Below are 23917 nucleotides of genomic sequence, written 5' to 3'. Positions count from 1 at the left end.
AATCCTGTGTACGTGCCAGGTACCGCAGCACCCACGTGCCGTCTGTAAGCAGTAGATGGCCTGGCAGTCAGCTCCTGAACACAGCCCCGGGCAGTGCAGGCCGGAGGGAACTTCATTTCTGTACACCGTTCCTGCCCGCTCTGTGCTAGGAGATACCAGGAGGAATCAGCCCCATGACGCAGCTATGTTACCCTTTGTGGTGCCTGGCATCGTTTCCTTCAGAGGACAAGCTGACAGTCAGGGAAAAGAAAGAGACTCTCGGTTATGCAGAGGTAGTTGTGTCCGAGATGTTACTCTGAAATCTGCTTTCCTGGAGTTGCTGCCTACCGCCTTTCTCTTCCCTACCACAAGAGCTAGGAATTTGACTAAAAATGCTATATTCTTCCTGAGGGTGAATCGTTCTCTTATTTAGCAGGAGTGATAAGGATGCAACTAAAGAGGTACACAGAACTAATTTGGTCTGTGTCAGCATACAGGAAAAATGTGTGCAAGGGCGTACCTAAGAGACCCAGCTTCTCCAACAGTACAGCAATGTTCAGTTCCTCAGCTCAGTGTTTATGAGAAGGTTAGACTGCCTGTCGGCAGATCGCTCCACTTAAACAAACAAAGGCGAAGAGAGTCAAAGGGTGAAGAAGAGAAAAAAGGCCTGTAAGCTCTTTTATTAAATCAGGACCCACTGACTGGGCAAGATTGTCAGAGAGTAAACAGCTCTCATTCCCACAGCATCAACAACACGCAACAAAAGCGTACAGTGCAGCTGTTTCACAACACTGATGTTCTCCCCACTGTCATTTTGCACCAGAGTTTCCGTGCAATAAAATATTTGAAAACTTCTAATTGATGTATTTACAGCTTCCTGTAGAAACAGGAAAAAAAATGACTATGCACAGAAGCCTACCTTCTCTGTTGTTGATTTCACCATATAGTTTAAGCTTAATAAAACTTAATTGCATAAAAGATTGCATACAGCTTTTAGGGCTGGATTGGGAGATCTGGGCTTATTTCCATACCTGGAAATACAGTAGCGTCTACAACTTAATTTATGCAACATACGATAAATACTATGAAATCAAATACATCTCAATTACGTGCAATAATGTTTATTCTAAATCCAGCTCCAGCTCTAGGTTTGGAAGTGCCTGCTGAAGGATGTGAACAGTGGTTTCTTTCTCTCTTATTCCAGGAAGGTCACTCAGATACAAATATTCAAGGTTCCTATAAATATTTAAAAAGAAAAGTCAGCAACTACTATTTAACTGTTGACACAGAAATTAGACAAAGGATTATTCTACCATAGTTGAGTATTTTAAAAGATTACTGGTTGTAAAGGAACTTTTCTTTCTGAAGTGGGTGCTTAAAGTTTTTAGCTCACCATAAGTTCAGTCCTTCTACACAGCTGAAAAAAGAGATCCTGGACCCCCCACATCATGAAGTTTCGTTTATATTAAATAGTATTTAATAATTTCAATAGCATTTAGTAGAAGTTATTTTAATGCAAATAATAGAGTAATATAGGAAGTCCTTAATCATAACTTTCTGTAGGATGACATCCAAGTCACCATACCACCCATTTGTAGATGTCTATTAACTCCATGTAATACTAAGCAGTTCTGAGTTACTTTAAGGCCACGGTTCAATAAAGCACCTACATTCAATAAAGCACCTACAGATGTGCTTCAGAGCTACAGAGGTGCACAGTATCTAATCTGCACTGCTTCCTATGCCTGAGCGCTAGAAAACACAGCTCTGCCCTAAGATCTTTCAGGCTACAGTGAGGACGAGATAACTGGGTGATATGCCGTGTGTCAGCAGAGAGCACGTGTCCTGCTCTGATTTGCGCAGCAATCAACATTGCATACATTACTTCAGGTGGAAATGGGAGATGCTGCGCTCAGCTCTGAAGGCAGAAGCGCAGCTATGGATTCACATACTGCAGCGGGCGATTCTGGCATTCTCAGCTGCAGGCCTCAGTGCTACACAACTCCCTGACACCAGCCTTAAAAAGCTGATTAATATGTGTATGTTAATCCATGTGTCTTTTCAGAGCTACCCACAACACTGTCTTCAACCATGCTTGAAGAAACTTTTCCTGCAATGGCAGTGCCATCCCTCCCAGACTGTCATTCAGGTCGGTCCCCAAACCCAGCCATCCCACAGCCCCCCCACCGTCTGAAACAGCCCAGAAACATTCAGACCTCAGCTGTTCCAGTCACACAATCCCGAAACTGCAGGGGGAGGTAACAGCTAGGGAGCAAGGAGAGCTCAGCAGCTCACATACGTCAGCTTGTGAAGTGCAATGATGCCTTTATCTGTGACGTTCCCACAGGAAATTATCTTCAGCTGGAGGAGACTCTTCTGTAGATTCTTCGTCTCGCTGAGCCTCTGCAGACACTCATCCTGTATGTAAATACACTTCTGCAGCTTGATTTCTGTAACATGTTCAAGACCGTCTAGAAAGACAAAAATGAGTATTTGCTTCAGAATACCAGGAACAACCTGTACTGGTTGTTAAGTTCTTGCTTTAGTAACTGCCTCCAAAACCACACAACAACATGGTCCTTAATACAGTGGGGCTGTAACACACAACGCATCTTCAAAGTCCCTTTGCGGTACTTCAAATATATGAAAAACCCCAGGGCTTGGATCCTTTTGGTAAGATTCTAAGAGCTTTGACATGGGCAAGTAACACAAAAAACTCTACAAGTTTGGGTGATAAACGATGACTCTGACTTAAGAATGTACTAATGCAGGAAATTCAAGGTCCCCTGCCAACGAAAAAATGAAATGGTCTGTTCCCCACTTTTTGTTATTTAAAGGAGACCTGAAACACTGTTTTGATCTCCTTATTTTGTAAGAAACTCAGAGCCTGTGCTTTTTTTTTGTCTTTGAAGACATCATAGATGCCTGGAGAACAAGTACAGACACCAAAAACATCACTTGGTTTAGAAGAAAAAGAATATTTAAAGTAGTGCTTTTTGCTACCAACTACTTAACTATGAACTCAACAAAATAGCAAAACTTTGTCACACTTCTTTAGTGCTACTGTCACTTCAGGTAAGGGCTGATGAAGTTCCCAATCTCTTTCTGCTTCACACCACACCTCCAGCAAAATCTTTGGAACTGCTGAATATTTGTAGAGCCATTTTAAGGAAAAAAAAAATTCAAAATATTTCTACGTATCTTACTAAGGAACGAGAAAATGACACTGTTATTTTGATGCAACTGGAAGAACTAAGACTATTCAGCATAATCTTTGCACAGCTGTGTCTACATTACCCAAATAGTCAAATCCTCTGTACATGATGCAAGAGTCAGTGGCATTAATTGCTTCTATCTTGTATTTCCCCAAAGGCCCTGTTGGGAGACCGTTGTAGTCCTGCTGCCATTTCTGATAGCCTTGATAGCGCACCAGGGCACCACATCGCAACAGCCATTCTGAAGCTGCCCTGTCAGGGCCAACAGCTTGTATACGTTCGTAGTCCACTCTGCAAAGACAGAAAGAACATTCACATGGTTTCTATAAAGTGGCAGATTTCTTGTCTTGACGATAATAATACTGCACAACAAACATTTGGTTATGTGCAGGATAAGACGTCATAAAAGTAAGAATATAATTTACTGGAAATGGTTTACGTGCAATTATTTCGATAGTGCTAGTTCTTAATCAGTCTGGCATAAGGGTTTTTTTAACTTGTTTTAAATGGCAGATGCTTTTGGTAAAAGAAGAAAGAATACAAATGCAACTTGACCCTTCTGATTGCTTCCTTCCATCTCTGTAAGGGGAGATAAAAAAACGCCTTTCTCTACCCAGAGTAAGGCTTTACAACAATTGCAAATTTGTCTCCCAAACATATTTTGCTTATATAAAAACCTCTCATTGCCTGTCACATGGATGTCATTGATGAAGCCTTTTTTCCTCAACAATCACAATTTTTCAAAAAGACACAATCCAGCAATTAGTTAAAATCCTTGGATCCATTCCGGGAAATTATATCTTTCTTAGTCTGGTGAGGAATGCTGAAGACAGAAGCAGAGACCTGGAAGACACTCCTGTCTGAGCCTTCCATCCCATTGCAGCAATCAGCTACACCATGCAACCCTCTCCACAGAGCTATAAAGTGTAAGGCAAAACTATTAGCTACTGGCAAAAGCTATGGGGCAGAGAGAGTATCACAGAGAAAGGCGTTATCCTTCTAAAAGTAAATGTGAAACCCTTGTCTGGCTGAATCGTATTGTAAATGATGGGTTGGTTAGATGCTTTTCTGAGTGAGTGAAGGGGGCATGGTTGTGCTATTGGTTTAAATGCATTTGGGGGTCAAAGGAAGACCAGCATTCAGGGAGAGAATCCACGTTGCCAGCTTCCCTCGGCCACCCCAGGGAGGAGAGCAAAGCACGCACCTTCCTCGCGAAGGCCACTGCTTTGTGACTGGACACAGGTCAGGAACGACCCCTGCCAAGCATCAACATGCAATCTGGGGGAAAAGACGAGCACCAGTAGCAGAAAATGTTCTTTCCACTCCTGGGACTTAACGCCCTCTGCTTTACAAACTGCGAATGGGTACGTGGGGGCCGTTAATAGACTTCTGCACACCGAATCACTCTTACTTGTTGAACACGGCATTCAGCCATCCCCAGAAGAGCCTGCAGCCGCCCGGCAGCGGCAGCTTCCTTAGGCTGCACACCGGCTGCGCAAGTTTTCCCAACAGCATCGTGTTCTTGAAGAAAAGGAGAGAGGGGAAACGCAGATGTTACACGGAGCGTCGGCCCCAGCTCCCGAAGCACCAGGACGGGCGGCCCGCACCCGGCTTCCCCTCAAGGCCCAGCCAGCTCTGTCAGCCCCGCAGGCGCGAAGCCGCGGGGATGAGCGCCCTGAGGGGAGGGCCCCCCCCCCCGCCGCCGCCGCCCTCCCGGGATCCCCTCCCGCCGGGCTGTCCCCAAACGCCGTCCAAACAGGCGAACCGTCCGCGAAAGCCGCCCCGAGCCGAGCCAGCCCTCCCCCGGCCGCCCCTCACCGCCGGCCGCGGAGCGGGCGCCGAAGGAGGAGCCCGACCCGCTGTGTATCGCCGCCCCCAAAATGGCGGCGGCGGCGGGGCTGCTGCGGCAGCGGGCGGGCGGCGGTGGCGGGGCCGCGGCGGTGCGGTGGGCCCAGCGCCGCCAGCGCAGGTGAGGCCGCGGGGCGGGAGCGGGGGGCGGCCCTGCTTGAGCCCTGCCGCCTCCTCCTCCTCCTCCTCCTCGGCGTGTCCCTGCCCGCGTTCCCTCAGCGCTTCCCTCACGGCGGGAAGGCGGCCATGAGGGGACGCGCCGGGCCGGGCCGTCGCCTTCCCCTCAGGGTCGTTGGGCGGGAGGCGGGGAGCGTTGTCGGGGTGAGCTTACGGCCCCGTCTCTGTCTCCGTGCAGCACTTTCGACGTGGCGGTGGTGGGAGCGGGAATCGTGGGGCTGGCCTCTGCCCGTGAGCTCGTCCGGCGGCACCCCTCGCTCACCTTTGCCGTGGTGGAGAAGGAGAAGGAGCTAGGTATGGTGCTGGTGTGCCTTCCTCACCCCTGTGTTTGGGGTTCCCTGGTGTCAGTCTGTCAGAAATCATCACTGAAGCACACGCTGGCTAAAACCTCAGCATTTTGTGAACGTACGTCTAAAGGGCAGCTCTGCTTTTGGGTGGGCAAGCAGCAGTGGAAGAGCATCTGCCCTTGTTGCTGATGGATTCCACCCCGGGAAGAGCATCTTTGTTCCCAGGCGCCGCTGGCTTTGCCCTGACGGGGGGTTTCTTCCTCCCTTCGCCCGAGGTTGTGTCCGTCCTTCAGTGGAGAAGTAGAGTTGTCATCAGTCTGTGCTTTGCTGCTGGGACTTCAAGTTAGGACTTTTAAGCTAAGGAAGAGCGAACGTTGCCACTTCATGGTTTGAAAGTGGCAGGTCTTACTGGCCTGGGGCTCCAGCAGCAGGGATTTGGGGGAAAAGGGCGAGGAGGATGAACGACTCAAGTATGGAGCAGTGCAGGTTGCAGAGGGGCAAGGGCAGGTCTGGTTTAGTGCCGCACAGAGCGGGAGGCAGAGAGGATGAACTGAGGAATGGTGCCAGGACGGCTTTTTGGTGGGGCACGAGAAGAGTGAACAGCAAACAGTGATGGTTGGTGGGTAGAGAGGGAGGGTTGGGAAGTATTGCTGCTTAAAAATGGCTGTGAGCTGCTGGTTTGGGCAAAGTCGACACCTGTCTTTTAATTGCCAGAACTGTAAACCACTGTCATTTGCCTTGTTTTGCTGGATATAGGCCAGGTTGGACGGGGCTCTGAGCAACCTGCTCTAGTGGAAGGTGTCCCTGCCCATGGCAGGGGGGTTGGAACTAGATGATCTTTAAGGTCCCTTCCAACCCAGCCCGTTGTGTGATTCATTCTGTGATATCTCCGTATATGCTGTGCAAGGTTCTGTCCTTTGCATGGAGGGTCAGAGGTAAAGAACTAACACAGGGATAACTGGGAGGGTATCGCTAGTTACAGACCCAGCGTTAGCCAGAGTCAAATATACAGCTCCCAGTGTTGCCTGCTTACACATGAAATCTTGATGCAGTCTGTACCTGGGCGTCTGTCCTGGCTTTGAAATAAGAAAGTATGAGCCCTGTGGCTTCATTGTTTGAAAGCTTTTCTGGCTCGCTCAAGTACAAGCACAGGTTCATCATAAGCAGTCTTTTCACAGCAAGTGCTTATGCAGATACACGGTCACTCAGGGTAGGTAGGAGCAACCCCAAGCGATCATGTCAATGCCTAACTCAAAATAAGACGTATGAGCCCAAGCTCTCACTTTAAATAGCTCTGTCAGCCAGGCTATACGTTGCTTTTGAGATGTTACATGTATGATAAGAAGTGGCTTTTTATCCCCAAAGCAAGACATGCATGAAGTCCTTAACAGTTCTGTGAGTGCAAAGCAGGAATCACCTTTGGGAGTCAATATTTTGAGGCAGAACCTGCCCAAATTACTTCAATAAAAATGTTTGTGATATTTTTCACCTCTGTTTTACTTAGTTACAAAGAGGAAATAGCAACCTAATCTAGTTCACAAATACTTGAAAAGCCTACCAGGCTTGCCAGCGCGTCCAAAGAAATGGAGGATTGCACAGACATTCTGTTAGACGAGGCTTTTAAGGATGCCTCTCATTTTAAAAAACAGATTTCTTAAAATTAATTTTAACATGTAGAAAAATTGAATTGATTGGCCTGCAGTTGTAGCTCTTGGAGGAAAAACTCATGATCCCCCCCCCAGCCGTTGATTCAACACATTGCAAGCTATGATGGTTTATTATTAACTAGGTCTTGCTGTGTCAGTATTTTTCTAGCCTTTTGAGACCAAGGGAGGAATTGTGTTTGCTGTGCAGTTACCTTATTTGAGCATCTCTTGTTGTAACACTGATTTAGGGCATGACCTCAAATTGCTCGCTCTTCTGACAGCTGAAGTAATTAAGGTATGAACCAATCATGGGAACGTGTCTTTTAATAATGTATTTTGCTTCCTATTTAGCTCATCACCAGAGTGGACATAACAGTGGTGTGATTCACAGCGGAATTTACTACACACCTGGATCTCTGAAAGCTAAGCTGTGTGTGCAGGGTGCAGCCCTCTGCTACGAGTACTGTGACCAGAAGGGAATACCATATAAACAGTGTGGGAAGGTATAGGAACCGCTGTGTGTTCTTACTTTACCTTTGGAAACTGAGACTGTATAATGTATGTTACAATGTATAGCATAGGCCTGGTTGTGGACTTTCTCTCAAGAGATGAGTTTCTGCAACACTTACTAGCTTCAGGATGAATGTGCCTTTTTGTTTTCTTCTTTCCAGCAACTCAAATCAATTTATTTTCTGGGCCTAAATAGTAATTCTCCTTCTCTGTGGACTGAGCTGAAATATCCCAGGTAATGGTGGAAGCCAAGCCCCATGGAGGGACACCTCTGTAGCTCCAGGGAACACAAAAGACTCTCAGTATGTGCAGGCCATACTTCTTGGCATGTCAGGCTCTGAAAAGACATGGTGACTTGAAAACAGCTCCATATGTGACACAGCTACATGTATTTATGCCATTTTACATCCACCTAACACAACCTGAAATGCTGGGGACAGAAGAGTGGCTGTACTGATTCAGCTTGAGGTCTACCCAACCCTATATCCTGTTTCTGCAAATGTCTGGAAACAGAGACTCAGGCAGGAATGAGAACAGGACAAGCAAATTATTAAGTCCCCCAGCTTCCAACTATTTTCAGCTCAGGTAATTTTCTGAGCCTGCTCTGTTTCATCTGTGGTGACTCTCAATGGATTTCTCTTCCAAGTGTTTTATTCAATTAAAAGCACTTGCATCACAGCATACTTTGATGAGCAGTTCCAGAGATCAACAACCCGCTACATGAAGAGTTACATCATTTTGAAACTGGCTTCTACAAGCTTCATCTGATGGCCCCTAGCCCTTGTGTTGGAAGAGGTGGTGAACAGTTGATCCGTGCTCACAGTCTCCAAGTGCACATAATTTTATATTCCCTCCTCCCCCAAAGTCGTCCCTTCCAGCTGGTGAGTCTTAGTCTGCTCAGCCATTCCTCTTAGGGAAGCTTTTTCATGACTCTCTCCACCCTGCCTTCATTCTCTGAACCATTTCTAGTTTAATGCACCTTTGATATAAGATGAGGACCACAACTGCGGACAGCATTCAAGGTGTAGTGAGGCTCTGGATTTTTGCAGTGAAATAGTAGAGTTCTCTGTATTATCCTGTATCCTTTTCCTAGTTGTTCCTAACATTCAATTTAGAGCTTTTCAGCTGTCACTAGGCACTGAGCTGATGATTCCATAGGATTGTCTATCCTAACCCCAAGATCTTGGTCCCGAGTGATAACTTTGAATTTGGATTCCGTTATTTTATACATGAGGCTAAGACTGCTTTTTCTGTGATCATCATTTCACATTCATCTGCGTTGAATTTCGTCTGCCATTTTGTTAGTAGCTCGTTCAACTCGGAAGGTCCCTCTGCAGTTCCTTACAGTCAGCTCTTGTCTAAACCACCTTGAGTCACTTTAAACCATCACCCGACTTTCTCACCACCCTGGTTGCCCCTTTCCAGCTTGCTCATAAACATCTTGGATAGCACGAGCCTTTCTCTTAAAAGTGCAACGCAGACCCCGTCTGATGTGACAAGCACCACTTCAAGGCTCCCTTGCTCAGCACCCGCTGGGAGCTGGGTGCAGATCTCTCCCAGCTCTGGGGTGCAGAGCTGAGATCCCTGGATGTGGCAGTGTTGATGAGTCCTGCACCAGTGCAGGTGGTGGTTGTCCTGGCCTGATTGTGTTCCGTGCTGTGTTCGTGCTGTGCTCCCTCCGCTGCAGCGCTGGTCACAAGATGGCACTGTGGATTTGCCTGAAGTTACACGCCTGCTCTCGACTCAAAGCACCAAGACAACAGAATGGTTCTGTAGGAGCCGGTGTGAGCTTGGGCAGGGCTAGCACTGACCCAGCAGCATTATTGGTCCTTTGCTGACACTGAATTTGTGTACTTCCACATCACCTTCCCCAGCTGTGTTTATTCCAGGGAAGATGATGGTGAGGCTTTACAGCTATTTTTACATAAAGCAGCCCCCGGCCTGGAGAACTTAGTGCCTTCTCAAGGCAAAGATGCCTGTGTTGCTAGACCTGAGCTGGACCTGCAAGTAGAGTGGTTTGGGCAGACTTGGCACAGATATTGCATAGTCTGGATAAATCTCTTGTGATAGTTCTGAGCTAACTACATGGCTAAATGAAGTGAAGCTGGTACAATTCAGTTTAGACACCATGTCAGAACATGTACTTCCTCTCGTATCGAGACTGTTTGAGATTTGTACATCTTGGGTTAAGTTCAGTTTTATTTTTGGAAGCATCCCAGTGGCTCTTTAAAATCATATTCTCTTCTTTCACATTCAGATTTGTAGTCTCGTGGTACTTTTAGCAAATATTATCTGTTGATAGTAACTTGAACTACAGTTTAACATTTGTTTTTCAGTCTCCTTAATATATTAGTGCTTCCTCAGTAGTAGTAGGTATTTATAGAATCTTGTGCAACTAATGGCACAAACCACATTTCCCCCCCCCCCCCTTGAAATATAATTCACTGTTCACTCATTCACTAGTGCTTGCTTGTTAGCTTGGGCTTGATGCCAAACCTGAACTGGCTTTGTATATTTTGGTCACTGGTATGCCTTGTTATCTTTTTCTGAAGCTAATTGTAGCCGTTGAACAAGATGAAATTCCAAGACTCAAAGCTCTGTATGAAAGAGGGCTGCAGAACAACGTCCGAGGTCTGAAACTGATTGGAGCAAAAGAAATTCAAGCGAAAGAACCCTTCTGCAGGGTAAGGGATTTCCTTATTTTTATTTGGCATGTAAGACCTCAGTTTCTCAGGTGACATTATTTTTTAATTTAACATAAATATGTTTCTGGCCTTGAGGTAATTTGCATGGGTGACAAGTTCAAAAGAGCCTGAAAACTCAGAAGTCAACAAAAATAAATGTATTCATTTATTTCTGGAACTTTTTAGCTCAGCGCAATCCTTCATATGCATTTGTCTTTACATACACATGAAACCAGATCTAACATAACATAAGGTGATTCTGCAGAATCTTTCTTGGTGACACTTACTTTCACTTCAGGTTTCTCCCACTCACCTGTTCTCATTCTCTTGCTTGTTAGTTCGTAGTTGATCAGTTCTCCGTGTGTTGAAGTCATAAAGAGCTGCTGCTGCAAATGATGTGCTGGCTGTTTCATAAGGGCCAGTATTCACAAATTAGAGAGCAGGTAATCCATTTCACTTGCAGCCTGCAAAAGGAATCAGAATTATTTGAGTCAAAGTAGGAGACTTTATAGTCCCTTAGTCCCCGTGCAGGCCTGAATTTACAGGCAAATGGACAGAGCCTACAAGTTGTTCAGACTTCATCCTTTTCCCAGCTTTACACAGACATGTCCTCCCTGATGTATATGCTCAGAAACAAACAAAAAAAACCCAGTTCTCTCACCAATGACAACAAGTGATTTTTATTTTTACTTTTTCTAATCTTTTTTTTTTTTCCCCTTCTCCTTGAAGGTGCTTGCTTTTATGTTTTCGTGGTTGATAGGCAGATTTTCCTTTGCCCACGTTAGAGCTGCTGTATCTGAGTTTATGCTGAGATGATTCTGCTCCTTCCCACTAGAATTATTTAACTTACAGTAAGGCTTGATAGTGCAGCAAAGAAAATTCCTTCCCATCTGTAAGTGTGGATTTGGATCAAGCCAATTTCAATCCAGTTGCTTCCTACACATGTGATTGTTATGTAGCACTTCTCAGCTTGTTTATTTTCAAAGCAGGAGAAATGTGAGTAGTTTATGGAATACAGATTTGTTGTTGTTTTGTGTTTCTTTGAAATTAAAATCTGGATATAAATTCCCCATACTGTTTCATCTGGCAGCTTGCTATTGGTGTAGCTGCATGACTCATTGCTTATGAGTGGTTATAGGTACAGACAAAAATTTTCTGGAGAGGAATCTTTTAAAATCTTTTTTTCTTGTAAACATTTTGTATCCACTCCTTAAAACATTCTTCGCATATTCAAGATCCAGCTGAGTGTTTACTTCTGCAAATGAGTAGATTCAGATGGGTCTTACTTAATTTGCTTTTGTTTCCTGAGCTGAGTCCTTTCCTCGTAAGCAAAGGGAACTTGAATGGTGTTTTAAAACATTGCACTGTATATCAAGTGGAGAGGGAGGTTTTGTGTAAGATACAGTTTTACCAACCATTCTGGTTGTCCTGGGCATGTAAATGGCCCCTGCTATTGTAGTATCTGAGTAGCTGACAGTCTTTTAGTGTAGTTACACTTGCAACATCTCTCTGAGATAAAGTAGTCCTACTATCCTTATTTTATAGCCGGAACTAGGAAAATATTGTGATGCCATCTAGCATAAGTATTATGTGAGAAACTGAGCCTTTTTGGTATAAAGATAGTAAAACGTCTCTGAGCAACATTAGAAATTCTAGCTACACACTGGACTTGAACCTTGCTTTCTACTAGGACAAGTATAGGCTCTTGTCTAACTCAGAAGAGGCTTTTCTCTCTGATGTGCATGCAGTAAGTGTTGAGATGATACCTTTTAGCCTCGCAGGAGGCATTGGCAACAGCCATGCATCAGGTAGAACTCCCAAGTGACCATTTGAAGGCGGAATTGCATAGTGCACGGTGAAAAATAAGTACATATTAGCTGAACCTGAGGTTAGGTAACCTGCTTTATCATTAAGCGCTCTGTTGAGAAGACTTGTTTATGCTGTAGTTACACGATCACTCAATCCACCCTAAGTAGTTTTCACCGTATTAGTTGTCAGCAAACATGAACAAGCAGCCAGGGATGGGGAGGCAGCAGTACTCCCTTCTCAATGGCAATGCACAGTATTCCAGATGAAATAGTCTCTGTATTGAAGACCAAAGTCCCCATACATCCTTCACTGTTCCTCTGTATCTTAATACCATTTCAGGGTCTGATGGCCCTTGATTCTCCATATACCGGCATTGTGAATTATAAACAAGTGGCCCAGTCCTATGCTGAAGACTTCCAGGAAGCAGGTGGGACGATCTTGACTGATTTTGAAGTTACAAACATGGAGATGGCTAAAGAAAGTTCTTCAGAAAATGAAGATGGTAAGGCAGTTTTTTAACCTGCATTTACTACAGTCTTGCCAAAGATTTTGTTCAAAACACATTTGCTTTAACTGAAATGACATCTCTGAACCTTTCTGTCTCATAGGGATGAGACACAGGGCAAAATTATGTTAGTGAGAGTATTGACCAAGCTCACTTTTTTTTTTTTTTTTTTTTTTTTGCAGGCAGGTCACCCCTTCAGCTGAAACATTTAAAGCTGATGGACAAAAATGATAGTAAAATTGAGGAAGAAGATTGTTCTCTTCTATAAAATCAGATTTAGCTGAATATTGCGTGTGTATTCTCGTGATAGTGCTTTTTCTTTATCCTGGAAGGCAGGTTGGATCTGTGCTGGTACACATATGGAAGAATAAAAAAACCCTAATAATTCATAAATACAGTTATGTCCACCAACATCAGTTGCTCCAGAGCTTGAAGATACTCCAGTGGAGGAATCCTTCATCGTGAAAAGCTGCTTGTTCTGTTATGCATTCTAGTAATTCCTTCTCTTGTCTAATTCTATTACAGGACTAAAATACCCAGTCATTGTTAGGAACTCAAAGGTAAGAACTAAACTGAAGATTTAATTGCTTAATAGGAAGCTGTTTCTCCTTTTCTTAAGAATTTTTGTTGAGTCCTGGTGGATTAATCAGCTCTCTAAAAAAAGTTAAAAAGCTGCTGCTGTTCAGTAACATGATCGCTGTAATCTAGGACTGCTTTTATAAAACAACTGCAATCAATTCTTAACAATGAACATGTTCAGATTTTACTGTGTACCGGGAATAGTAATAAAAGTTAACTTTCTCTTTCTTCTGCCTAACTTATGTTTAACTGTATATGTCACCTTCTTTATTTGCACATTCTTATGCTTACTGTTTGCAAGGACTTGTTTTATGACATTCATTTGGTGAGAAACACCTATTTTCATGTTTGCTTTTGGTCTTTGGCATCTATAAAAACGATAAGGAGGCATTTAGAATCATTTTATCATCAGAAGGCCACAAGCTAATTTATTAAAACAGGTGCATCTGTGGGTGTCACTTACATGTTAATGCTGCACAGGAAATGTAGTTATAACCTTTTCACCTTCAGGAGAGAATATGTGGACTCTTCTTTGGAGGGGGGAAGACAAACAAACAAAAACAACTTCACAACCCCTCCAATAGTTTTTAAAGTTACTGCTGCTACTGCTTTTTTTCTTGTATTTCTGCTCTTTCACTAAAATTTAGCTTCAAAAATCTGTTAGATTCCTTCACCAAATACTAGTATTTTTTTAATGGAAACATTTTTAGTTGAATGAAAAACCCACAGTATTTAAAAACAAATACTGTGAGATAGATAGATATAGTTTGTAATTCTATTTATTTATGTAGATAGTAATGCGTTTAGATATTTAACAGCAATCTATAACTGTGCGCTATGAACTTGCATAGATTTCTGGATAAACTACTTTTCAGTAGAATGACCACTCCTAGTGCATGGGGAGAAATCTGTTAACAGCCTTATTTACCCAAATGTATTGTGATTGCTTAGCTACCCCACCTATCATGTACCCCCTGGCAATGCAGACCTGGCCAGGGAGCTGCACGCCAGCCTGGCATCAGGGCTTTGTAGGATGCAGAGATGAGGGAGGGCCAGAGGGAGACATTTGGTTTGCTGGAGGAGCAGAGTCTTTGACGCGGATGTGTTGGGCCTCTGCCCTGTACAATAAGCATGCGTGTGTAATGCACGAGGCTCTGTGTTCTGAGAACGGAACCTGAAAGTAGTCTGAGAATCAATGACATGTTTCTTTTTTTTTATTCTTTTTTTTAATTCCCTTTCCTGCCTCTTTTCTATAAAGATTCTTCCAGTCCTACCTGCCCAATGAACTGCCGTTTTAGGATGGTTCTCCTCCAGGGAATGGATGGGTATTGGAGCCAGATTTCAAAGCCTCAGAACAGCCAACAACTCAGATTGTTCTCAGCTCTGTGACTCCCTCCAAACTGTCATGCACAAACAGGGTTTTTATTCTTCATGCCTATTTTTTTAGACCAGGAAAACACAAAAAAGATACAAGAAAACAGAATTCACCCTGAATACTTGAAAGGCAAAACGCATTGGTGGACGGTGTTTTGTTTTGATTTGTTTGGGTTTTTTTTAACAACTGAAGCATCTCTTTCCGGTTCAACAACTAGCATATTATCCTACTACTTGAACTTCTCTCTTCACTAGCTAAGCGTGCACATTAATTTCTTCACTCCACCATACAGCAGAAAGGTTACCTGCTTACAGGTATGCACTAACTTATTCAGCGACTTCCCACATCCTGCAGGAGAAATTCTCCTGCCAACAAAGCATGGACAACTTTCAAGTTTAGGGCTTTTTTATCTTCCATTAAGAAGATAAAGAATTAGATGAAACAATTAAATGTTTCTACCTCCTTTTGAAAATATGGTTGGTTTTCTTTCTGGTCTTAACTCTTTTTTTTCCAAGGCTTGTAGGTGATGGGTGTTTTTTTAGTAGATAGGGTGAATTTTTGTGTGGTTTTTGGTTTGGTTTGTTTTTTTTTTTTTTCCACAGGGTGAGGAAATCTACTGTCGGCACATTGTGACCTGTGCAGGACTTTACTCAGACCGCCTGTCTGAGATCAGTGGCTGCAGCCCTGAACCTCGTATTGTACCCTTCCGTGGAGATTATTTGGTGCTAAAACCAGAAAAGTGCTATATGGTTAAAGGAAATATTTATCCGGTATGTACTTTCTTGTTTGTCTTTCACAGCGCACCCTAAGAACAGCTGAAACTACAGAAATAAGGGCAATATTACATGGTTATTTCAGTTACACTGCAGATAGTGATGCACAACATGTGGATGTAGATTCAGTTGCTTTCTGACAGGACAGCTTGTTTTTGTTAATTCTTGAGGAACAGGTAGAAGTACCATGTGGGAATTTATTGCCAGTCTTGTTTGTTTGTTTGTGGTTTTGTTGTTGTTTTGGTTTTGGCTTTGGTTTTTTTTCATAGGGAAAGAATGAAACATTTAGCATGATGGCCACATGCCCACAAAAGCCTGGCTTCTTTTTTTATGTTATAAAATAAATCTGCAGGCAGGATTCAGAATTCAATGGGGGACAACAGTAAATAATTAATTACTTAGATGTAGGGTTTAATCTTGTGTGCTATTATCCAAAGCTCAGATTTAGATATTTGCCTCTCAACCTCATCTTTGAATTAGCTTTACTTTCTATGACAAAAAATAGACACAGGAGGAAAAGGACAAACTTTCTACCATCTAATATAGACAAACAGTGTGATGAAGAGGATCAATCCCAGACAGAAAGTGAAGATGGCAAGCAAGAAGAGAGAATTCCTAGGGCAGCATTTATTTTTTTAATTCATGCAGTACGTTGCCTTTCTGAATATGAACTTAGATTTGCCTGCTAAACGCTGGAGCAGGTTGCCTTAGGGAAATTGTGGAACCCTGGGCATTGGATGTTTGTCTGACCTCTTCTCACCTGAGAATGATTCAGGATCCTGTCTTGGGATGTGAGGGAGGAACTGGCTGGGGTGTGAGGGTACCTTCCAGCCTTGTTTCATGGCTGTGTGAGGATAGCTTGGACCCTTTGAAATATTTTATTATGGCCAGATATGGTAATGAGATTAGAAAATTGCACGACTCTTAGTGATATGGCTTGGACAGGCGTACTCTTCGCTGGGTAAAAAACTGGCTGGGTGGCCGGGCACAAAGAGTGGTGGTGAATGGAGTTAAATCCAGTTGGCGGCCGGTCACAAGTGGTGTTCCCCAGGGCTCACTATTAGGGCCAGTTCTGATTAATATCTTTACCAATGATCTGGACAAGGGGATTGAGTGCACCCTCAGTAAGTTTGCAGATGACACCAAGCTGGGCGGGAGTGTTGATCTGCTCGAGGGTGGGAAGGCTCTACAGAGGGATCTGGACAGGCTGGATCGATGGGCTGAGGCCAATTGTACGGGGTTCAACAAGGCCAAGTGCCGGGTCCTGCACTTGGGTCACAACAACCCCATGCAATGCTATGGGCTTGGGGAAGAGTGGCTGGAAAGCTGCCTGGCAGAAAAGGACCTGGGGGTGCTGGTCAAGAGCCGGCTGAATATGAGCCAGCAGTGTGCCCAGGTGGCCAAGAAGGCCAACGGCATCCTGGCCTGTATCAGCAATAGTGTGGCCAGCAGGAGCAGGGAAGGGATTGTCCCCCTGTACTCAGCACTGGTGAGGCCGCACCTCGAGTCCTGTGTTCAGTTTTGGGCCCCTCACTACAAGAAAGACATTGAGGTGCTGGAGTGTGTCCAAAGAAGAGCAACAAAGCTGGTGAAGGGTCTAGAGCACAAGTCTTATGAGGAGCGACTGAGGGAACTGGGGTTGTTTAGCCTGGAGAAAAGGAGGCTGAGGGGAGACCTGATCGCTCCCTACAACTACCTGAAAGGAAGTTGTAGTGAGGTGGGTGTCCGCGTCTCTTCTCCCAAGTAACTAGTGATAGGACAAGAGGAAACAGCCTCAAGTTACGCCAGGGGAGGTTTAAATTGGATATTAGGAAAAATTTCTTCACTGAAAGGGTTGTCAAGCACTGGAACAGGCTGCCCAGGGAAGCAGTTGAATCACCGTCCCTGGAAGTATTTAAGAGATGTGTAGACGTGGCGCTTAAGGACACAGTTTAGTGGTGGCCTTCGCAGTGTTAGGTTAATGCTTGGACTCAGTGATCTTAAAGGTCTTTTCTGACCTAAACGGTTCTATGATTCTGTGTTACCAGAAATGTAATGTAGTTTGTGGAGTGGTTGCACTAAGCTTTGAAAGTATTAAAAGCGTATTTTTAACAGGAAAAATAGTGCATTGAATACAGAAAAGGAACATATCTTGAAGCAATTTTTAGTTAGAACAATACTGGTTTTTGAGAAATACCCAACACTTGCTTATTTTCAGACTATAACACAGTCACCTCCGTAGTCACCTTTTCTAAATAGCTAAAGATCTTGAAGTGCCAGCTCATGAAGAGTTGTGCTTATTTAATACTTGTATCTGCATATAGATAGCTTATTTCTGTTTCAGCCTTTGCACACAATTACACTGTATTCCATTCACAAATAAAAAAGAAACTGGAGATACTTATTATTAGCATTAATCAGGCTTGCTAACTGCATGTTGTTTTGAGCAATACAGGAATGGTGAGGTTTTCCTAATATTTATAACGTATTTTATTGCAGTATAATTACTACTGGTGAATAGCATTAGTGTGTCATTGGTTTTGTTGTGGTTGATTTATATCCTGAGAAATCGTGTATTTTTTGCCCTGTTGTTTGTTTTGCTTTTGCCTAAGATGCAGTCTTACTTGGCCCTGCTGTGTTCTTCAGTGTTTTAAATTCATTATGTGCTATAACTGCACAATTAACAAGCAGAAAAACCAGTACAGGAGCCAAGTGTATGGTTATATGACTCAAATCTTGCAGTGATTGGAAATAAAATGGCAAATCTACTTCCTTTTCCACTTGTTCATTTAAAAATAGTTATTTCCATTTATTGGGAGGACAACTCTTTTATTGTGTTTCAGTTTGGTTTATTTGCTCTCTCACACAATAAGCTGTAAATGTCTGTACTTTCTTCCTCGCAAATGTTTTCCACCTTTCCTGCATGAGTTTGTTGACTTGAGTGGCTGCATGGCTGTTTCTCTGATCTGGTTTGTAACAGCTGTAATAACTCTTGTATTCCGCTTTAGGTTCCAAATCCTCGGTTCCCTTTTCTGGGATTTCATTTCACGCCAAGAATGGATGGCAGTGTTTGGCTTGGTCCTAATGCAGTACTAGCCTTTAAGCGAGAGGGCTACAAATTGTTTGACTTCAGCACTGGAGACTTTTTAGATGCTGTAACGTACAGGTAATATCTTGTCTTTTTATCTGCTGAATGCAGTTATTTGTCAGCTTGTGACTCCATGGAAGCTAGTTCTTGTCAAAAAGCCTGCTTTTGCCAAGTTTTTGGTCTGTTTAAAGACAGTTGTGCTGATAAGGGTGGACTTCTCCAAGCCATTTGACTTCATGTGATCCAATATTTGAATTTTCATAAACTACCACGACATGTCTCAGCTGGTCTGAGAATGTGGCTGCTCATCAGAAGGTACTCGTGAGCCATGTTGCTACCAGTGGAGCTCTTCCAGGATTGGTTTTGGTCCAATGCAGTGTGATATTTTAATCAGCCTAGACAGTATGATTAAAATACCTGTAGAGGATGCTTGCAAGAGAAAACAGAGTGGTCTGAATTGCCATGTTAAACTCTGTCAGACCATCAATATACATTTAAAAAATATCCAAGTGCTAGGAAATACGTTAAGGGCTACGAATGCAGGCCAGGAAGCTGTCTTAGAAAGCATGTCAGAGGAATTAGGAGTCATTGCTAAAATTGCAAACATAAATGAGCAGAGTATCTGTAGAAGTTGAGGGAAATCTTGCTTCTCTATGAGGGTCTGGACAGACCATTAGCAAGTGCTCAATTTTAGAAATCAGACTTGAAAAAGGATGTGAAAATATTGGGGAGGATCCCAGGAGAGGCTGAAAAACAGGTCAGGGAGCTGGAAAGTAGCTTTCTGGCAAACAGCTCAACTTAATGCAGTTTATTAAAGTAAAGAGTTGAAAGCATTTTGATCATTGTCTGTAGATTTTTATACCAGAAGACTTGAGGAAAGCAAAGCAAGCAAACAAGATTTGTGAAGACATAGCAAGATTCATTGACTGAAAGCTGAGGGGTTTAGGAGTGTGACAGTCTTTTTACAATGATTGTGAAAAAGTCTCAAGTGGCATGTCTGTCTTCCCTCATGCATGTGGGTTTTCAGTCTCTTGCCATTTGACTTGACCAGAGAAAAATCCTGGACATAGGAAGGACTGGAGTTCAGAGTTAATTCTCAAAGAGAGAATGTAAATGCAATGCTACAGCTCTGTAAACAAGGTGTGTTGAAGCAGGGAAGGACAAACATATTTCTCAAGTAGAAAGCATTGATCGTATTACTGATGTTGGGAATGGGAACTTTTGCCATGCAGTTGCATTTGCTACCTTCTTAGCGTCAGTTTGACACGGCTGCATTTATCATGCAAGATTTGTTCTTACTGCAGTTATTTTGTCTCCTACAGTGGGTTATGGAAGCTTGTGCTGAGAAACTTGTCTTACGGACTGAGTGAAATGTACAGAGCCTGTTTCCTTAGCGCACAGGTGAAGCAACTTCAGAAGTTCATCCCTGAAGTCACCATCAATGATGTACTGAGGTAAAGCAAACTTTTCTTGTTAGTAACACCCAGTGGCTTGTTAAATCTCTCATTTTTAACAGCAGCAAATGTAGCATTAGCTTACTCCCTTCCTCCACCAAAATATGCTACTAAAGCATAGAAGCATTTAGGTACTTTCTACAGGAAGGTCTTTTATATTGTGTTTGCTGTGTATAGGCAAGTGTGACTTTCTACACTCCCCATAAGCTGAAATTTACAGTTGCAACATATTCACAAAAAAGAAAAAGTCCCTTTATCCTAGTGACACATTCAGTAGCCTGAACATAATCTGAGTTCACAAAGAAAGCAAAACACTAAGGAAATTCAGGGGGGAAGCCAGGTTGTGAGTTGCTACTGAGTGAATATTGACTTAGTTTAATCATCTCAATAAAATTGTATCCAGCTTCTTACTGTGCAGAAAGAGAAACTAATTCAAAGGAGTTCAGAAGTGCTAAGGAACTGAAGAGACTTGTGAGGAAAGGTGAGGCATTTAGATACATGGAGGTGGGTTTAACTGTCCAAACATTTGCAGGGAAAAAATCCAGACTAAGAAAAGCTTGAGTATGGTAAAAGGGAGGTATCCAGCTCAGGCAGTAGACCATTGGCATGAAATTCATGTTTGACAAGGCTTGCTATTTCAGAACAAAGGGTTTCCTTTTTGAAAAGAGAGGGCATGTTTGTGTGTGTGAGGAGGAGAGTAACTTCACAACCAGGAAAGATACAGAAGATCCTCTGCTTGGCTACCTGCCCTTGTTTTACTGTAATGAGTGTGAGACATCTCCCACTGACTCACAAGTGTTAAACTTCCCTGTGCTGCCCCAAAAGCCTGACTGGGCTTTGACTCCACAGTCTGCCTTCCTTACTGTTTGCCTGGACACCTTCACAAGGTCAGAACAGAACTGATTTTCTGTCTTCAGAAAACGTTTGCTTTCTAATGGTGAGCTCCTCCTTTATTTTGCAGGGGTCCATCTGGAGTGAGAGCTCAAGCATTGGACAGTGATGGAAATTTGGTAGATGACTTTGTATTTGATGGAGGCAGTGGAGATATTGGAAGCAGAATTCTTCACGTCAGAAATGCCCCTTCTCCTGCTGCTACCTCCTCCCTTGCCATCGCAAAAATGATTGCAGATGAAGTGAAGCAAAGATTTGAATTGTGAATGATTGACAGGCGTAGTGTGGTTTTACCCCTCTTGTACGTGTAGCAGCTTGTCTGCGTTGAGTGAACTCTGCAGCCTTTAATGACAAAGATAAAACAGGCAACATGTTGCTTGCAAGGCCAGCAGTGCAAAACCAGCATTTGAAATGTTTGCCTTTGCCAGCCCACAACTTCTCAGCTTCACGAATAAAGGAGTTTCAGTGCCTGGTAAGACCTGGTGCAGTACAGCCATCTGCAAGAAAGAAGCAAACAGCCTTTTTTGCAGTGAAGGTTTGTCCACCTGAGCAGGAACGGCCTGTGGAGGAGCTGGTGCCAGGCACAACGTGAGGGTCTCCCAGGACCATCGTGGGCCTTTAGGTGGAGCAGGAAGAGCCTCTGTGGTGGGGTTGCCCACACGGACTTCCCATGCCTTTGGTCTAAATGTTGCCTTCTTCTCGCACTCTGGAGAGGTGGTCGGTCCTCTGAAAAAACACAAGCATGGGGTGGTTCTCTGTGTGCTTTCCCTCTGACTCCCTTTAAATGGGAGTCTACAGTCCCCTAGCTTACATTGAAGTAATGGAGATGGAAGGGTAAGCCCTGCTTAAGGGTTCTGCCGATATGGAATTAAGGGCTTTATCAGAGACTGAAAACAATATTCAGAGGCTTTTACATGAATGTAGAGTATTTCAGAGAAAATTAAGGCTAACAAGGGATTACCAAATCCAAGTCAATTTAGATATGCAATTCAGATATGCTGTCTATCTGATCGCTGTCTCTATTTTTTTACAGAGCTGAAATAAAAATGTATACATAAACAGTCATTTTTCATTTAACTTAAATCTGGGAAGTCAGCACTGATCAGAAACTACTCCAGTGATTTTGGGTTTTGGTGTTTTTTTCCTTTGAATACTGGTAATGCAAATGGAGCTTATCTTTGTACAGCATGTTGAGCAATCCAGTGGAAATGGTCTTTGTAAAAGCAAATGTGAAGGGAGGGAAGCTACAGAAACCTGTCTTAATTGAGTCATGTTACATACTGCTTCCCGTGGAGCCCAAACACCAATGAGTCAGGAAGGCTTCCCATTTCCCACATGGCTGGCAAGAGGGGAGCTTGGAAAGTGCTGGTTACTCTTCTGAACTCTTACTGATATTTGAAGTTCTATCAAAGGTGCACCTGGAAGAGAGTCTGTGTGGAGAACATGCTTTAAACTAGAGAGAGATGTTAAACAAGTTTGGTACTAAGCTAAGTGAATATCTTGGTGTGTTCTGCATAATTGCTACAAAAAAGAATTATGTGGCCCCAGGGACAAAGTACTTGAGAATACTTTTAAAGCAGATGTTCACAGGATGTTGGGTAATACAGATAATTGTGGGTAGTTTGCTACCAGGCAATTTGCCATACTGATTTTTTTTTTTTTAAGGTTACTTTCTTTACTCCCCTGACATGCATGAGGGAGTGTGTTAACATAGGAGGTCAGGTGTGCTAGCTGATGTTTTTAATATACAGAGCTGAGCCACTTTTGAGAAAGAAAGGGCTTAACCTCTTGGGGGTTTTGTTTGTTTGTTTGTTTGTTTGTTTTTCCTGGGGACATCTACTTTACCAGAAAGGTGGCTCCTGTATAAGGACAACCTGGAAATTCAAACAATAAGCCCTTCAAAGAGAAACTTTGGTCGTTATTCTTAGCCACAATAACACTAGACAGATGTTAAGATATTCCAAATGCTAAAATGCCATACAGCTCTGTAAAAGTTGTATCTTCACAATGGAACAATCGTATCTTCACTCCCCACCAGAACTGTTGCCTATCAACAGTAAATACTACAAAAAGATTGCAAAAGCAACTTCCTCCCACACGAGGTGTGGCCCTGACATGTATTAACAGAATAAAGAACATTAAAATGCAAAGCAGTCATATACTATGGTGAATCTTAAGTCAGCACATTCAACTGTGCAGCCTGCTGTGCTTTTTACTCTCAGGAGATGATTACTTTGGGGTAGAGTTTAAATGAAGATTTTAAATTATGAGTCCTTATGTAGGAATCTGTGAAATATTTATATTTTTAGAGATAAAGTTATAAATATTTTTATAGGAATAACTTCAGACAGTTATGATAATGGGGGTTTCAGACATAAATCTTGTTGCCCACAAAGTGTGAAAATGTACGAATATATTTTCCAAAGGGTCTAATTCACTTGGATGGCTTGATAACTGTGCCTTTCTCTGTTATGATTAAAATAGCGTGGTGGGTTTTTTTTAATTGCTGTGAGGTTTGTGTATTTCTCCTGACTTACAGAAAAGTTTCACTGGTATTTGCTAATTCTCATCTGAATTAGGCAGAATATAGCTCTATATAATAGGAATTACTTTATTGGGGGGGGGGGGGGCATACATGACCAAACTTGTCTTCCTAAAGTACCTGTATCTTATCTGTGCTTATCACACTTCAAGCTTTTTTTCACACCCGTATGTATGCAGTGGACAGAACTAGTCTTAACCCTGATCTGGACCTGTACCGGCATGTGGAATAGTAATTCTTCAAATTTTGAATAAATGCATTAGGACAGCTTTGGACAAACACAGTTAATTCCCCAAAAGTGTCCCGTAAGGTCAGTCCTAAACTCTGGGAAGAGTATGGTATATTATATCTTTTTTAAAACATTGCAAAGAAATTATACAGTGCCCCATATCATGGCTTATGGGATGGCTGCTCTTGGGCAAATGAGCTCCTTTAGGGCACTTCATTGTGTCCGGTCACCTTGGACCAGGTCAGGATGCCTGGAGAACAGAGGATTGTCACATCCTGAAGAACACGGGTGTTTTGGGACTGCGGAAGTGGGGATAAAGCACTCGATGAGGGGCTCACCCAACCTGG

The 23917-nt window shown here is 43.1% G+C and overlaps 2 protein-coding genes across 4 annotated transcripts; one reads left to right on the top strand and one right to left on the bottom strand.

Moving 5' to 3' along the window:
• Positions 1 to 627: 627 nt before the first annotated feature.
• On the bottom strand, positions 628 to 5148 carry DMAC2L (distal membrane arm assembly component 2 like). Of its 2 annotated transcripts, none has more exons than XM_075029446.1 (5): positions 5013 to 5148; positions 4606 to 4715; positions 3277 to 3485; positions 2279 to 2450; positions 628 to 1215 (listed from the first exon to the last, which is right to left on the bottom strand). In XM_075029446.1, exons 2-5 carry the CDS (start codon positions 4707 to 4709, stop codon positions 1101 to 1103), a joined length of 600 nt encoding a protein of 199 aa, XP_074885547.1. In that variant the 5' UTR covers positions 4710 to 4715; positions 5013 to 5148; the 3' UTR covers positions 628 to 1100. The 2 variants fall into 2 exon arrangements, with proteins under 2 accessions (XP_074885547.1, XP_074885548.1); XM_075029447.1 differs by lacking the exon at positions 5013 to 5148 and adding an exon at positions 4960 to 4988.
• On the top strand, positions 5032 to 23302 carry L2HGDH (L-2-hydroxyglutarate dehydrogenase). 2 transcript variants are annotated; one of them, XM_075029444.1, is made up of 10 exons: positions 5032 to 5163; positions 5398 to 5513; positions 7504 to 7655; positions 10215 to 10346; positions 12495 to 12657; positions 13186 to 13220; positions 15217 to 15384; positions 18375 to 18532; positions 19777 to 19908; positions 20870 to 23302. In XM_075029444.1, the coding sequence occupies exons 1-10, from the start codon at positions 5075 to 5077 to the stop codon at positions 21063 to 21065; spliced, it is 1341 nt and encodes a 446-aa protein (XP_074885545.1). In that variant the 5' UTR covers positions 5032 to 5074; the 3' UTR covers positions 21066 to 23302. The 2 variants fall into 2 exon arrangements, with proteins under 2 accessions (XP_074885545.1, XP_074885546.1); XM_075029445.1 differs by lacking the exons at positions 5032 to 5163; positions 5398 to 5513; positions 7504 to 7655 and adding an exon at positions 7669 to 8543.
• The last annotated feature ends 615 nt before the right edge of the window (positions 23303 to 23917 follow it).

Source organism: Buteo buteo, chromosome 6, assembly GCF_964188355.1.
Source record: "Buteo buteo chromosome 6, bButBut1.hap1.1, whole genome shotgun sequence".
Taxonomy (NCBI): Eukaryota; Metazoa; Chordata; class Aves; order Accipitriformes; family Accipitridae; genus Buteo; species Buteo buteo.
The sequence above is the reverse complement of the archived record's forward strand: the minus strand, read 5'-3'. Positions and strand labels throughout refer to the sequence as shown.